Source organism: Sceloporus occidentalis, unplaced genomic scaffold (assembly GCF_023333645.1).
Source record: "Sceloporus occidentalis isolate IW3139 unplaced genomic scaffold, rSceOcc1.0.p SCAF_8, whole genome shotgun sequence".
In the NCBI taxonomy this organism is placed as follows: Eukaryota; Metazoa; Chordata; class Lepidosauria; order Squamata; family Phrynosomatidae; genus Sceloporus; species Sceloporus occidentalis.
In genome coordinates, this window is record NW_028316988.1 from 47,751,370 (window position 1) to 47,763,079 (window position 11,710).

General features: G+C 40.4%; 1 protein-coding gene across 3 annotated transcripts in view; it reads left to right on the plus strand.

Moving 5' to 3' along the window:
- The window catches only part of DACH2 (dachshund family transcription factor 2), a 306,252-nt gene that overhangs the window by 248,145 nt on the left and 46,397 nt on the right, over window positions 1–11,710 (plus strand). For all 3 annotated transcript variants that reach the window (XM_089537188.1, XM_089537189.1, XM_089537190.1), the window contains 2 exons: window positions 5,191–5,326; window positions 9,104–9,184. In XM_089537188.1, the coding sequence (XP_089393314.1) occupies window positions 5,191–5,326; window positions 9,104–9,184 (217 nt within the window). The remainder of the gene's footprint in view (window positions 1–5,190; window positions 5,327–9,103; window positions 9,185–11,710) is intronic.

Genomic DNA, 11,710 nt, shown 5'->3' on the forward strand with positions numbered 1-11,710 from the left:
TAAAATATACAAACACAAAAACTTTCTTAAATTCTTACAAAGGTAAATATGCAACAAAGTAGACAAATAATATTATAAGGTTTTATTTTGAAGACAGAGCTGGTGCATTTCTACCAACTCCAACTGCACCCAAAATTGCTTCTAACTATAACTTTGGTCCAAAACGCACCGCGGAAATAATCGAGTTATGCTATTTCCCATGCAGAAAAAACGATTTTCTGCACAAAAAGAACTGTATGTGAATTTTGCACAGAATTGGTCCCAAATTGCGAAAATGCTTTAAAAAAACTGCAGTGGTGTGTGAAAGGCTTCCTTCAAGATGAAAATTAGTAAATAATGATATTCCTATTTCTGTGTTATCATACAGGTTCCATACAGGTATACACCAGTTTTAAATGCCTCTGACAAAGAAGCTCCTTTTTGTACAGTATTTTTAGGCCTGGCAAGCCAGCTTTTTTTCCTACCTGTCATCTGGTTGCATCTGCACAGCAGAAATAATCCAGTTTGACACCAGTTTAACTGCCATGGCTGAATGCTATGCAATTTTGAGGATTGTCGTCTGTTGTAACTCTAGAATTCTCTGGCAGAGAAGGTCAAATGTTTCACAACACTGCAATTCCGAGAATACCATTGCATTGAGCAATGGTGGTTAAAGTGGTGTCAAACTGGATTATTTATGCAGTGCGGATGCAGCTTTAGGCCATGACTTTGCTCCTTCAAATGGAAGGCAAATGCATCCAGAACTGGCTTTCTTTTAGCCATACACATATTCTAGTATGTGTGTGTTTGTTGGGCGGATGGGGAGGTGATCGCTTTCCAGAAGGAAGTCTTTATTTGGCTAGTGGAACAACATCTCTTTTCAAGAGAGGAAAACTGAAATATATGAAGAGTGACGGGGGGCTGTAAAATTCACAAATGACAAAATGAAGTCATCAGGGTGTAAAAAGATGTTAAGTCTCTGAGCTTTACAGTTTTCCTATTGAAGTGTCCTCCCTGATTTGTTGCAAATACTGTTAACCCTGTGTTTGGAAAATGGTGGGGACATTATTGCTTGCGTTCTCATTTGTAATAAAATAGATTAACTTGCTGTGAAATTTTAACTAGACGGGGACACAACAGTAGCTGCCTAATGAACCACAGCTCATTGCTGTTAAGTAGCTTAATAGATGCATACTGATTACGGGACTGAAAAATGGATCTGTTTACGTGCAAAGATGAAACCGCTTGCATATATTATGGCAAAAGATAATCACGACTGCCTTTCATTCTGGCAAGTGTCTCAGCCTGTATTCAGGATCCCATACCTTCCAACTATCCTGATTTTACGATAGTCTCAATTAATCCTCTGTCACTCCACTTTTTAAGATGGTTTTGAAATGTCCCAGTATTTCTCTTCTCCTCCCTCTTTCTCCATGTCCTCCACTTACTTCAGTTGCTGCAAATGTGCAAAAGCATTTTGTTCTCAGTAACTCAGCAGTAACTAAGAGTCTTGCCTTTTCCTGCAGGCTAAGGCAAAAGCAAACTGCTGCAGCCTTTCCTAGCTTGTGTATTATTCCTCATTAATAATCTTTGCCATCTTGACCACCTTCTGATGTTGTTTTTCACGTGTGCCCCAGTTTTCATCTGTGAATATTGGAGGGTTTGGGATCCCTTTGCTGGGTCTTCACTTATTCCCCTAGTTTTGGAGCACGAAGCTGTACTTTGCCAAAAGCCAAGGCATTCAAATTTTGGGAACCCTCTTGCTATCCAGTGGGGGAAACAGAAGCCCTTCAGGGCTTCTTCATGCGGTTATTTGAACATGATGCCACTTTTTCATTTCAGAATAGCTCATTTGGCTGTACTGTTGGCTCTGTAGCTATACCGCTTATCCTTGATCACGGCACAAATATATCTGCAACGAAGGCTGCATCCACACTGCAGAAATAATCCAGTTTGACACCACTTTAAGTGCCATGGCTCAATTCTATAGAATTCTAGGAACTGTAGTTTTGTGAGGCATTTAGGTTCCGCTTTCAGAGATCTATCAGAGCTCTCTAGTGCCACACCAAATCACAGTTCTCAGGATTCCAAAGCATTGAGCCGCAGCACTTAAACTGATGTCAAACTGTATTGTGTATGCAATGCAGATGCAGCCAAAAAGAGAAGTGGGCTGTTGCTTCTTTGGAACAGAGTTGAGTAACACATAACTCATGACCAAATGTGCCATCACTGCATGGTGAGATGCAATAGTTCTTGCTGCCACAACTGCAATATGGAGGGCCGACTGTAACTTCCTCAATCCCAAATCTATACACACATACACATCACTTGTTCTCACAGAATGACTTTTGAGAGGATGCTTGCTAGCATTTCAGACTTACCAACATCTCACTTCCAAACACACATATATGGAGGTAACATTTTATACAGAACAGCCCCCTTTTTGCTGTCATTCCAGCAGCAAGCTAATTCAGGCAGGCTTTTAAAACAGAAAGGCTAGGGGGTACTGTAATGTTTTAACAACCATTTGTATGGGCTTTTATCTTTTTTAACTGCATTTTATTCTTTTATTAAGTAACATGCCCTCCAACATTTGGCAGATGAAAACACATGTGGCCAAGCAACATCAGCATGTGGTCAAGATGGCAAAGGTTATTAGGGAAGAATACACAAGCCAGAGGAAACTGCAGCAGCTTCCTTTTGCCTGAGGCCACTGGGAAGGCTAAGATGCCACTTGCTCCTCTCTCCCCACTGAGTCAGTTGAATGCAAACTATTTTTGCACATTGAACTTGGTTTGTAGTCACTGAAGTAAGCTGAAGACAAAAGGGCAGATGGAGAAGAAGGCTAGACAAACTGGAACATTTTGCATGCAGATGAAAGTGGGATGAAAAAGCATTAATTGGGACAGTCCCTCCCAAATCAGGACAGTTGGAGAGTATGGTAAATTTTATTTGCATTTGCATGAAACAGTAAGCCAGAATTTTATTATTATTATTATTATTATTATTATTATTAAACTTTATTTCTATAGCGCTGTAATTTTGGAGAATGAAGGCTATTTGCACTTACTATCCTGATCCTTTACTGTCATAGACCAACAATCCAGAGACCATTTTCAGCACTGAGAATGACAGCACCTATTTGTTTTTTTGCCTTATTTTAACCAATACAGCTAACATGTCTCCATACTATCCATAAAAATGACCCAATGTTTGTCTCAAACTGATTTAAATAAAAAATGCCCTGAAGATACAGAGGCATAAAAGGCCTAACATAGATTACTATTTAAGCTTCACAAATATTTTTAATTAGTAGGCTGACAGTGCTGCAATTAAATGCTTCTGTTCTAAGTTTTATTAGTTATTGTGTGTTCATTAAATAAGAGATAATTAGTTAAAAGGCATGTCTGTTGACAATTAACCACTGTATAATAGATCCACATCTGTTTCATGATTTTGAGGTTCAGTTAGTATTGAATGTCCAATAAGTCTGCTATTAAAAACACATTTGAAGCGATGTTCGGCTTACATTTATGTGCAATGTGTTTAGAATAGACAAACGCTATATATTTACAATTAAGAACCTCTGTTCTAGAGCTGCCTCTATAGCCAGCTGGAAGCAGACCCTGAAAGAGAGGCAAGGAAGCCAAGTCTCGAGATGAAAAACACCAAACAGCAACCAAAGAGAGTCCAACAATGAATCAGTGGACCAAGCCAAGTGGTCTTCACTATAATGATAGAGGCTAACAGGTTTTGGTAGGCCTTCAGCAATGGGAATTAAGTAATGGAATTAATGCATACCCTCCAACATTTTAGAGATGAAAACTGGGACATGGGTGGCCAAGCAACATCAGAGTTTAGTCAAGATGGCAAATGTTAATGAGGAAGAACACACAATCCAGGAAAAGGTGCAGCAGTTTGGTTTTCCCTGAGCCTACTGGGAAGGGCAAGGTTACCACCGAGTCAACTGAGTACAAACATCTTTTGTACTTTGAACTCACTTTGTAGCAATTGAAATAAAATGAGAACCTGCAGTCAAAGTAGGAGAAGGAGAGAGAACCTGGGCACATTCCACAAAGCAGCTGAAAAAGTGAGAGGACAGAAGATTAACTGAGACTTTCCCTGCCAAATTGGGACATTTGGAGGGTATGCTTAATGCAGAATGGAAAGAAATGCAGTCTGTGGTCTGCCAAGGCCATTAGCCCTTCTCTCCAACTTTCCTCCCATTCAGAATCTACATCTCTGCCTGTCCCTTGCAACTCACCTTAGTTGACAGCTATTCCTTGATTTAATTTAGTGTACTTTTACATGGGCACTTGTCTTTAGATGATACCTGCCTAATGTTGCCAGGTTTGTCTTCCTCTCCTATGATCACTTCCCTCTTAGCAGACTCATACTACCAAAAAGAAAAAAGAAAAAACCCAAAACTTGTTTGTGTATGTATATCGAGAGATCTTGTAGCACCTTTGAGATCTAAAGAAAGAAGTTGGCAGCATGAACTTTCATAGACTAAAGTGTACTTCCTCAGATGTATATGGTCTTGAAGAGGTTGATGGATTTCCACTCCATTTGACTAAATTTGGTGCTTTCCATAGGGGTAGAATTCAAAGATTATAGATAGATATTCAAAGATGCATATATACATCTGAGGAAGTAGGCTTTAGTCTACAAAAGCTTATGCTGCCAACTTATTTCTTTCAGTTAGTCTCAAAGGTGCTACAAGATCTCTCTACATACTGATACTACAGTCTAACACAGCTACATCTTGAATTCTGCTTGCTTGTGTATGTCTGTGTAATGCCAGCAACAGAATGGGTCCCCAAAGCATTGAGGACCATTTTTGCTCAAGGTGCAAATAATCAAGCCCTGGTGCTTCCTGACATGCATGGATATGGGTTTGCCTTCAAGTTGCCTTATGGCAAGCCCATTAGTTTCATAGGGTTTCCTTACATGTTGTTATGTTTTTTCAAGTTGTTTTCAACTTATGGTGACCCTATCACAGGGTTTTCTTGGCAAGATTTGTTCAGAGGGCATTTGCCCTTCCCTTCCAATTCTACTCTGCATCTTGATTCATCTCATTTTTAACTGACAAGCTGTGTTACTTTTGGCATTGATGTGCAAATAATTGTTTGTGTAGGAAGGTTGATCAGCATGACATGCGGAGGGGATCCTCCCTTTCTTCAGATGCATTTCTTTCTTTCTTTTTTAAAGGAGAGGATTCAAGACAGCCCTTCGCCTGCTCCATCTGTGGAAGAGGGCCACCGACCTGGGAGTCATGCCTCTTCACATCAGAGCAGCAGCGTTTCCAGTTCCCCATCCCAGCTTGATAACACACCGGATAGAATTGGTTAGTACTGCATGCCTCTGTTACGACGTAGCTGGCAACTATCTTCAGCTGCCTCTCACTCTCAATTAGCTTTGACAGTCCCAGTGCAGTGTCCAATATGGCAGACATCTTTTGGGATGTCTTACACTGTCTCTGGATATTCTGAAATCTGACATCATGAGCTTGTGCAAAAGAAGTTGGCAGCATGAGCTTTCATAGACATGAACCCCAGGCATAAAGGAGCAGTAGTTAAATGCCAGTATTGCAGCCACAAGGTTGTGAGTTCAGTCCCAGAGGTCTCCAGGTTGACTCAGCCTTTCCTTAAATAGGTTAGTAAAATAAGTACCCAGCTTATTGGGGGAAACTGGCTTACATGTAAACTGATTTTAAATAATTTTTATTGATTTTATACAAAATAAAAAATAGTACTAAACAATTAAAGTTGCATATATTTACATAGTTATTACTTCCTTCCAACTTTATCAATCCCGTATATTTGTTAGTATTTAATTTTTACTTTCTATTTCCAATATCAACTTATTACGTACTTCACACGTAAAAGTCTGGTAGATAAAAACCAGTTTCAGACACATTCTGTTCTAACATGTTGCATCTCCTTCAGTTAGTAATTTCATGGTGTGCTTTTCAAAAATAATACCAGCATATACACCCCTATCTTCTTTTAGGTAATCTATCCATAATTATCAACCTTGTTTAAATTCGTTAAGTGATTTCTTATTTATATTGCAAGTCAAACTGTCCATTTCCATAAACTTTTAACACCCATGAATCTATACTCAGAATTTGGTCTGTTTTCCAGAGTGAATCCAACAATGTTCTAGCTGCGGATATCATATAAAATAACAATTTCCCATGCCTCCTTTCTAAATCTTTATTGTCAGTCATATTTAAAAGGAACATCTTAGGATCTTTAGCGTACAGTTCATTATGAAGTGGTATAGAAATGTAAAGTGCAATTGCTATCTGGAGAAGTAGGCTGAAGTCTACGAAAGCTCATGCTACCAACCTCTTTCTTTCAGTTAGTCTCAAAGGTGCTACGAGATCCTTTTGCATACTGATTTTTCATGTAAATAACTGCATAAGTCTATTTCAAGGTTCAGGTGAAAAACAAAAAAGAGGCTTCAGGAGGACTCCCCTTATTGGGTTTCTTGACTGTTGAGAATCTCCTTATTTGTTGTTTTTTTCACCAAGTCTTTAAATATTCTTTCCATCAGAGTTAACCAGCCATTTTCATGAGGCATGACTGGCCCTGAAAAAGCATATTGTTGTTGTTGTTGTTGTTGTTGTTGGCATGGTACAAACCGCCCGAAAAGGGCGGCCTGCCAGCAGCCTAATTTCCTCCAGAGGGAAGCTGCAGCCGCCAAACCGCGCAGCTTCCCTACGGAGGAAAAAGAACCCAGTTCTTTTTGAGCCGCAGGGGTGGTGTAACAAGTGCGCCAATGGTGCACTCATTACATAAGCGCTGCATGGCAATGTGTGAATGCCGCACAGTGCTTACTTAACAATGGCAGCACCCATGTACACCGGGTGCCACCATTGTTACGTTGCCTGCACATACTAGGGTTAGGGGCCGTCTGGTTGCTGCGCGGTCCCTAACCCTAGAATCAGCATTGGTACTCCGCTCGTTGGCGGTATTTACCGCACCATTATTATTATTATTATTATTATTATTATTATTATTATTATTTGTATCTCACTCTTTCCCCAGAATTAGGACTTATTTTAAATGTTTTTTTAAAGAACAGTTTACTTTTAAAAATCTGTAATCTGTGAAGCAGGAAGAATATAATGCTTTAATTTTTTAAAAAAAGAAATAATGGCCTGTTACAGACTGCCCAAATACAGCTGCTTTGGGTCTCTTTGGAGGTATGCTACTTAAATGATGCATGGGTCCTAAGAGTCCGGAGGTTGCGTCAAAGCCGCACTCCATTCCTAAGCACTGGAGTGCAGCTTTGGTGCAGCTTCCAGATTCTTAGGATGCATGCATCATTTAAACAACATACCTCCAAAGAGACCCCAAGCAGCTTTATTTTGGCAGTCTGTAACAGGCCAATGTAATCTAAAAATCTTAAAGCTATCACATCCGTGTGATATTGCAGGTGTTCCTTTACAAAAGAATGGGGGGGGGGGTGTTCTCTCAGTGGCACAGATTATTGTTTTTGAATTGCCATCCATCAGTCTGGGTTGTTAACTATCTAGCCGTCTATATCTCTCTGTTAAGTAAGAGGAATTGCAGATAATTACCAATTCTTTAAATCCTCTGGTCTATTAAAAGCATTTTTCATCTGAAATTATTTCAGTGAATCCATCTTGTTAATTAGTTAATGTGAACCTTTCAGAGGAAAGCCTTTTCAGCTTGCTGGCAGTTTTCACTTGTCTTCCCGCTTTTCTTTGCATCACGCTGGCTAACATGTTTGTAGTTTGCTCAAAAAGGAGTTAACTCTTCCAAAATGTTAGGCACTTTAGCCTGCTCCACATGGTGGCTAGCATGCATCTAATCCTCCTGGGCAAGCCAGCATCATCTGTGTGCTCACCAAGTTCTGTCCCTTAACCTCTGCAAATCTGGCAATGGTCTATACTACTGCAACCGTGATTTCATGGTGAAATGTATAGAGGTGAGTTTGGCTCCCTCTTCAGCCCTTTGTGAAACAGTTGTAGGTGATAGTAACAGAGCCAGAGCAGGTTTATGGACATAGCCAGCAGGCACTCAGATAGCATTTAGCATTTACATTTATACATCACTTATCAGAGAACTCACCACTCTCTAAGCACTTTACAATTTGTAAGCCAATTGCCACCCAACAAGCTGGGTCCTCATTTTACCAACCTACAAAAGGATGGAAGGCTGAGTCAACCTTGGAACCCTGGGATCAAACTCACAACTTTGTGGCTGCAGTGCCAGCATTTAACTACTGTGCCACCAGGGCTCCTAATGTCCAAGAATTCATAGTCTGACTCCACCATCCATACCTTGCCTTTGCCATAGAGGGGACATCTTGGTTTAGTGCCAGGGAACAATTTGAACTTCTAGCCTCAGGTCAGAGTTAGCAAACATTATTTTCTTTTTGGATTACAATTCTCTGAATGGGAGCAGTTGTAGAAAAAGTAACTTCCAAGTTCCCTTTTTCAACCCCAGGGGACCTCTAATATGTAAAACACTTACAGGCCGATGCAACAGAGTTCATTTACAAATAATCCAAAGTCATATTTTAGTCCAAGTGTGGATTTTGTGTTTGAACAAGTAAATGCAGCTGGTGTGTATAAAACCTAGGCATGAGCCTTTCTTAATAGAGGCATGATAATTCTTCAAAAATGTAGCTTTCAAAAATTGGAATGAGTAGGTGGATGCATTGAGCATTGTGAATGGGTGCAACATTAAAGCTGTCACATACTGGTCTCCATTTGTCTTTTTTGGGCAGAGTGGAAAGTGTCATGGAGATTGTGCTAGTTCACACCAGGAAACAGAAACAACCTTAATTCAAATAGCATAAAGGGCTGGGAGTGTATGACTCACCCAAGGTCACCCTGTGGGTTTCCATGGCCAAACAGAGAATCAAACCTTGGTCTCCATAATCATAGGGCCTGAACAGACAGGCCCAAATAAAGCTGCTTCGGGTCACTTTGGAGGTATGCTCTTTAAAGGATGTATGTGTCCTAAGAGGCCAGAAGCCGTGCCAAAGCCATGCTCCAGTCCTAATGCACATGTTTGTGGGATTGTTTATAGTTTGGGCAAATTTGAAGTTCATTCTCTTTTTCCTTTCTCCAACTTTCTTTCAGGTATATTATCAAATATTAGAGAAGGAGAACCTGTGCATCCAGAGGCTGGGCTCAATCCCAAAAAACTCCATAAGGAAAAAGGTATTTTCCCCTCTTATTTTTGTCATGCCCAAAATATTGTAGAATGGATTCCCTACTATCTGTACATGTTTCAGAACTGCCCAATCTGCTGTACAATCCATGGCAATATTTTGGGTCTATAGAGAAATGATGGTGATGTTTGAATCAGCTGAAATTCCTCCCTGGACATAGCCATCTCTTTCAGGAGGGGAAAGTGTCACACAATGGCTTTTTCAGTATGGTTTGCTAATGTGGTTCAGTCAACTGTTGAAAATATTGGTGGCTTTCATCCTTGTACAGATAGTATCATGTGAGCCAGGACTTCTAAGGATTGAGCCTCATAGAAGTAAAAACACACCAAACAAATAGTTGGGCCAAAAAGTGTCAGTACTTTTTTGTGAGAACAGCATCCACACAGATTGACAACATAATACAGTGATTTCAAAATTAATATTCTGGCCTAGAGAGAGTTACGTGCTTAGATTCTGAGACAGCCAACACAGTTCTTGACAGAGGCCCAAGACAGACGGGCCGAAAGAGGCATGGTGGCGGCGGCGATACTAGGGTTCCAGACTGTGCAGCAACCGCACGGTCCGGAACCCTAGTATGTAATGGTGGCAGCCTGATGTTGGCATCCTGTCCACACGGGCACCACCATCTTGACGTAAGGGACACGCAGCATCCGCACATCGCTGCATGTCTGTTACATTACCAGTGCACCAATGGCGCACTCACGATGTAACCTGGGTGCTGCTAAAAGAACTTGGAAAAAACAGGTTCTTTTTACTCCGGAGGGACGTCACGCGATCTGGCGGCTGCGGTATTCTTCCAGAGTTAAGATGGGTGCCTGCAGACTGTCATTTTCGCGTGGTCTGTACTGCCCCAGAGTATTGGACTGTCAGGGGAGATACAGGTTTTAATCTCAGTTCAGTTGTAAAACCCACGGACTGCTTTCAGACCAGCTATCATCTCCCAGCCAAAGCCATCTCAAAGGTTCTATGCAGATAATACGAGGAGTATAGATAATGTTCTAAGCTTCTCCATGGAAGGGTGGATTAAAGGAGCCAAGTTGAAATGTCTTCCTAGTTTGCGTCTCACTTCGGTTCGAAAGGGGGACATTTTCACTGGATTGTAAGAAGGTGAAATTTAAGAGCAGAATTTCTTCCACAGACTTCTGTCTCATCATATCGGATTGTTTCTAGCGATCCCTGGGAACAAAGATAATGACATCCTTACCAGACCAAGTTTTGATGTCTAGTAGACACCAGATATCTGCCAAAGGAGTCAGCCCTCCTCTTTCCTATAGTGCCCCCTTCCATTTCAAGCCATGCAAACTTATCTTATGCTGGCTCTGGTTAAAAGGTAGTATATTGCCTGCAAACATTTACTATTTGTCTTTTGCCTGTACCCTTCCATAATACTAGTCTGTTCTAATTTTACAAACGTTGCCAGCTTGTCTTTACCAACAACCACTACGTTGATGAGACTATTATATTAGTAGTAGTTGTTGTAATACTCTTACCATTCCTGTAAAGTCTTCAAAGTTATTATTAAGCTTGTATGTAGTTAACACAAAAGTATCGACATTAATTAAGTATAACAAGTCAGCAGTTTGCACAAGCATGGTAAACATATGTTTTTCACATCTGGTTTGAGTAATATCATCATGATTTTTAAAATGATTTATAGCTCTGCAGGCCATAAACTGCCAGCTTTGCTATAACTTGGAGTTTTTCAGACATTGAACAAATTACCAAAAGCATGTAGTGGGTAGCAAAATAGTCCAGAGGGGGAGATATTTGCCTACACCTTCATGTAACTTAAAACATTAGTAGGAATTAGTACGGTGACATTAATACCTGTGGAAAAGCCAGTTTCAGTAGTCAAATCTTTCAGTAGTGTGGCTCTCCAGATGTTGAACTGCAACTCCCATTGGCCCTCATCTCAAGTTTCGGCCAAAATCGTCCTTGGAGCATGAAACATGGTCTTTGAAAATCCATTTGTTACCCCAAATTCTTTTTTTAACTTTTAACAACGGCGTTTAAAGTTGTCCAAATAATTAAACGACAACTGCATTAGCAATCTGCGTGATTATTAATGTTTCACATTATTTTAACTCATTACTTTTGGTAGGACATTTTGGTGGCCAAGGGACCCTTTTAAACATCTTTAGTAACTGTAGTAACCTTTGTAAAAATAATAATAATACAACATTGATAGCATGCTGTTACTAACCGATACGACAAATTAATTTTATAATTTTTGCAGAAATGCTTCATCTCAATGAAATGATTTTTCAGAACTATATTCATGAGCTAGCCTCAATGCAACTACAGTCGACCCTCTGTTTTCACGGGGGATCCATTCCACAACAACATTGCGAAAATGGAGTTTCACATATATTCAAGCCCCATTTGCTTGAATATTGGCGTGTGGCTGCAGGAGCATGCATGCGTATGCCTTGGGCATGCACCCCATTATTTCTCCCTCTGTTCAGCCCTCGCGCATAAGCAAGGGATGCGGGTTCAAAACCCGTGAGAATGGAGG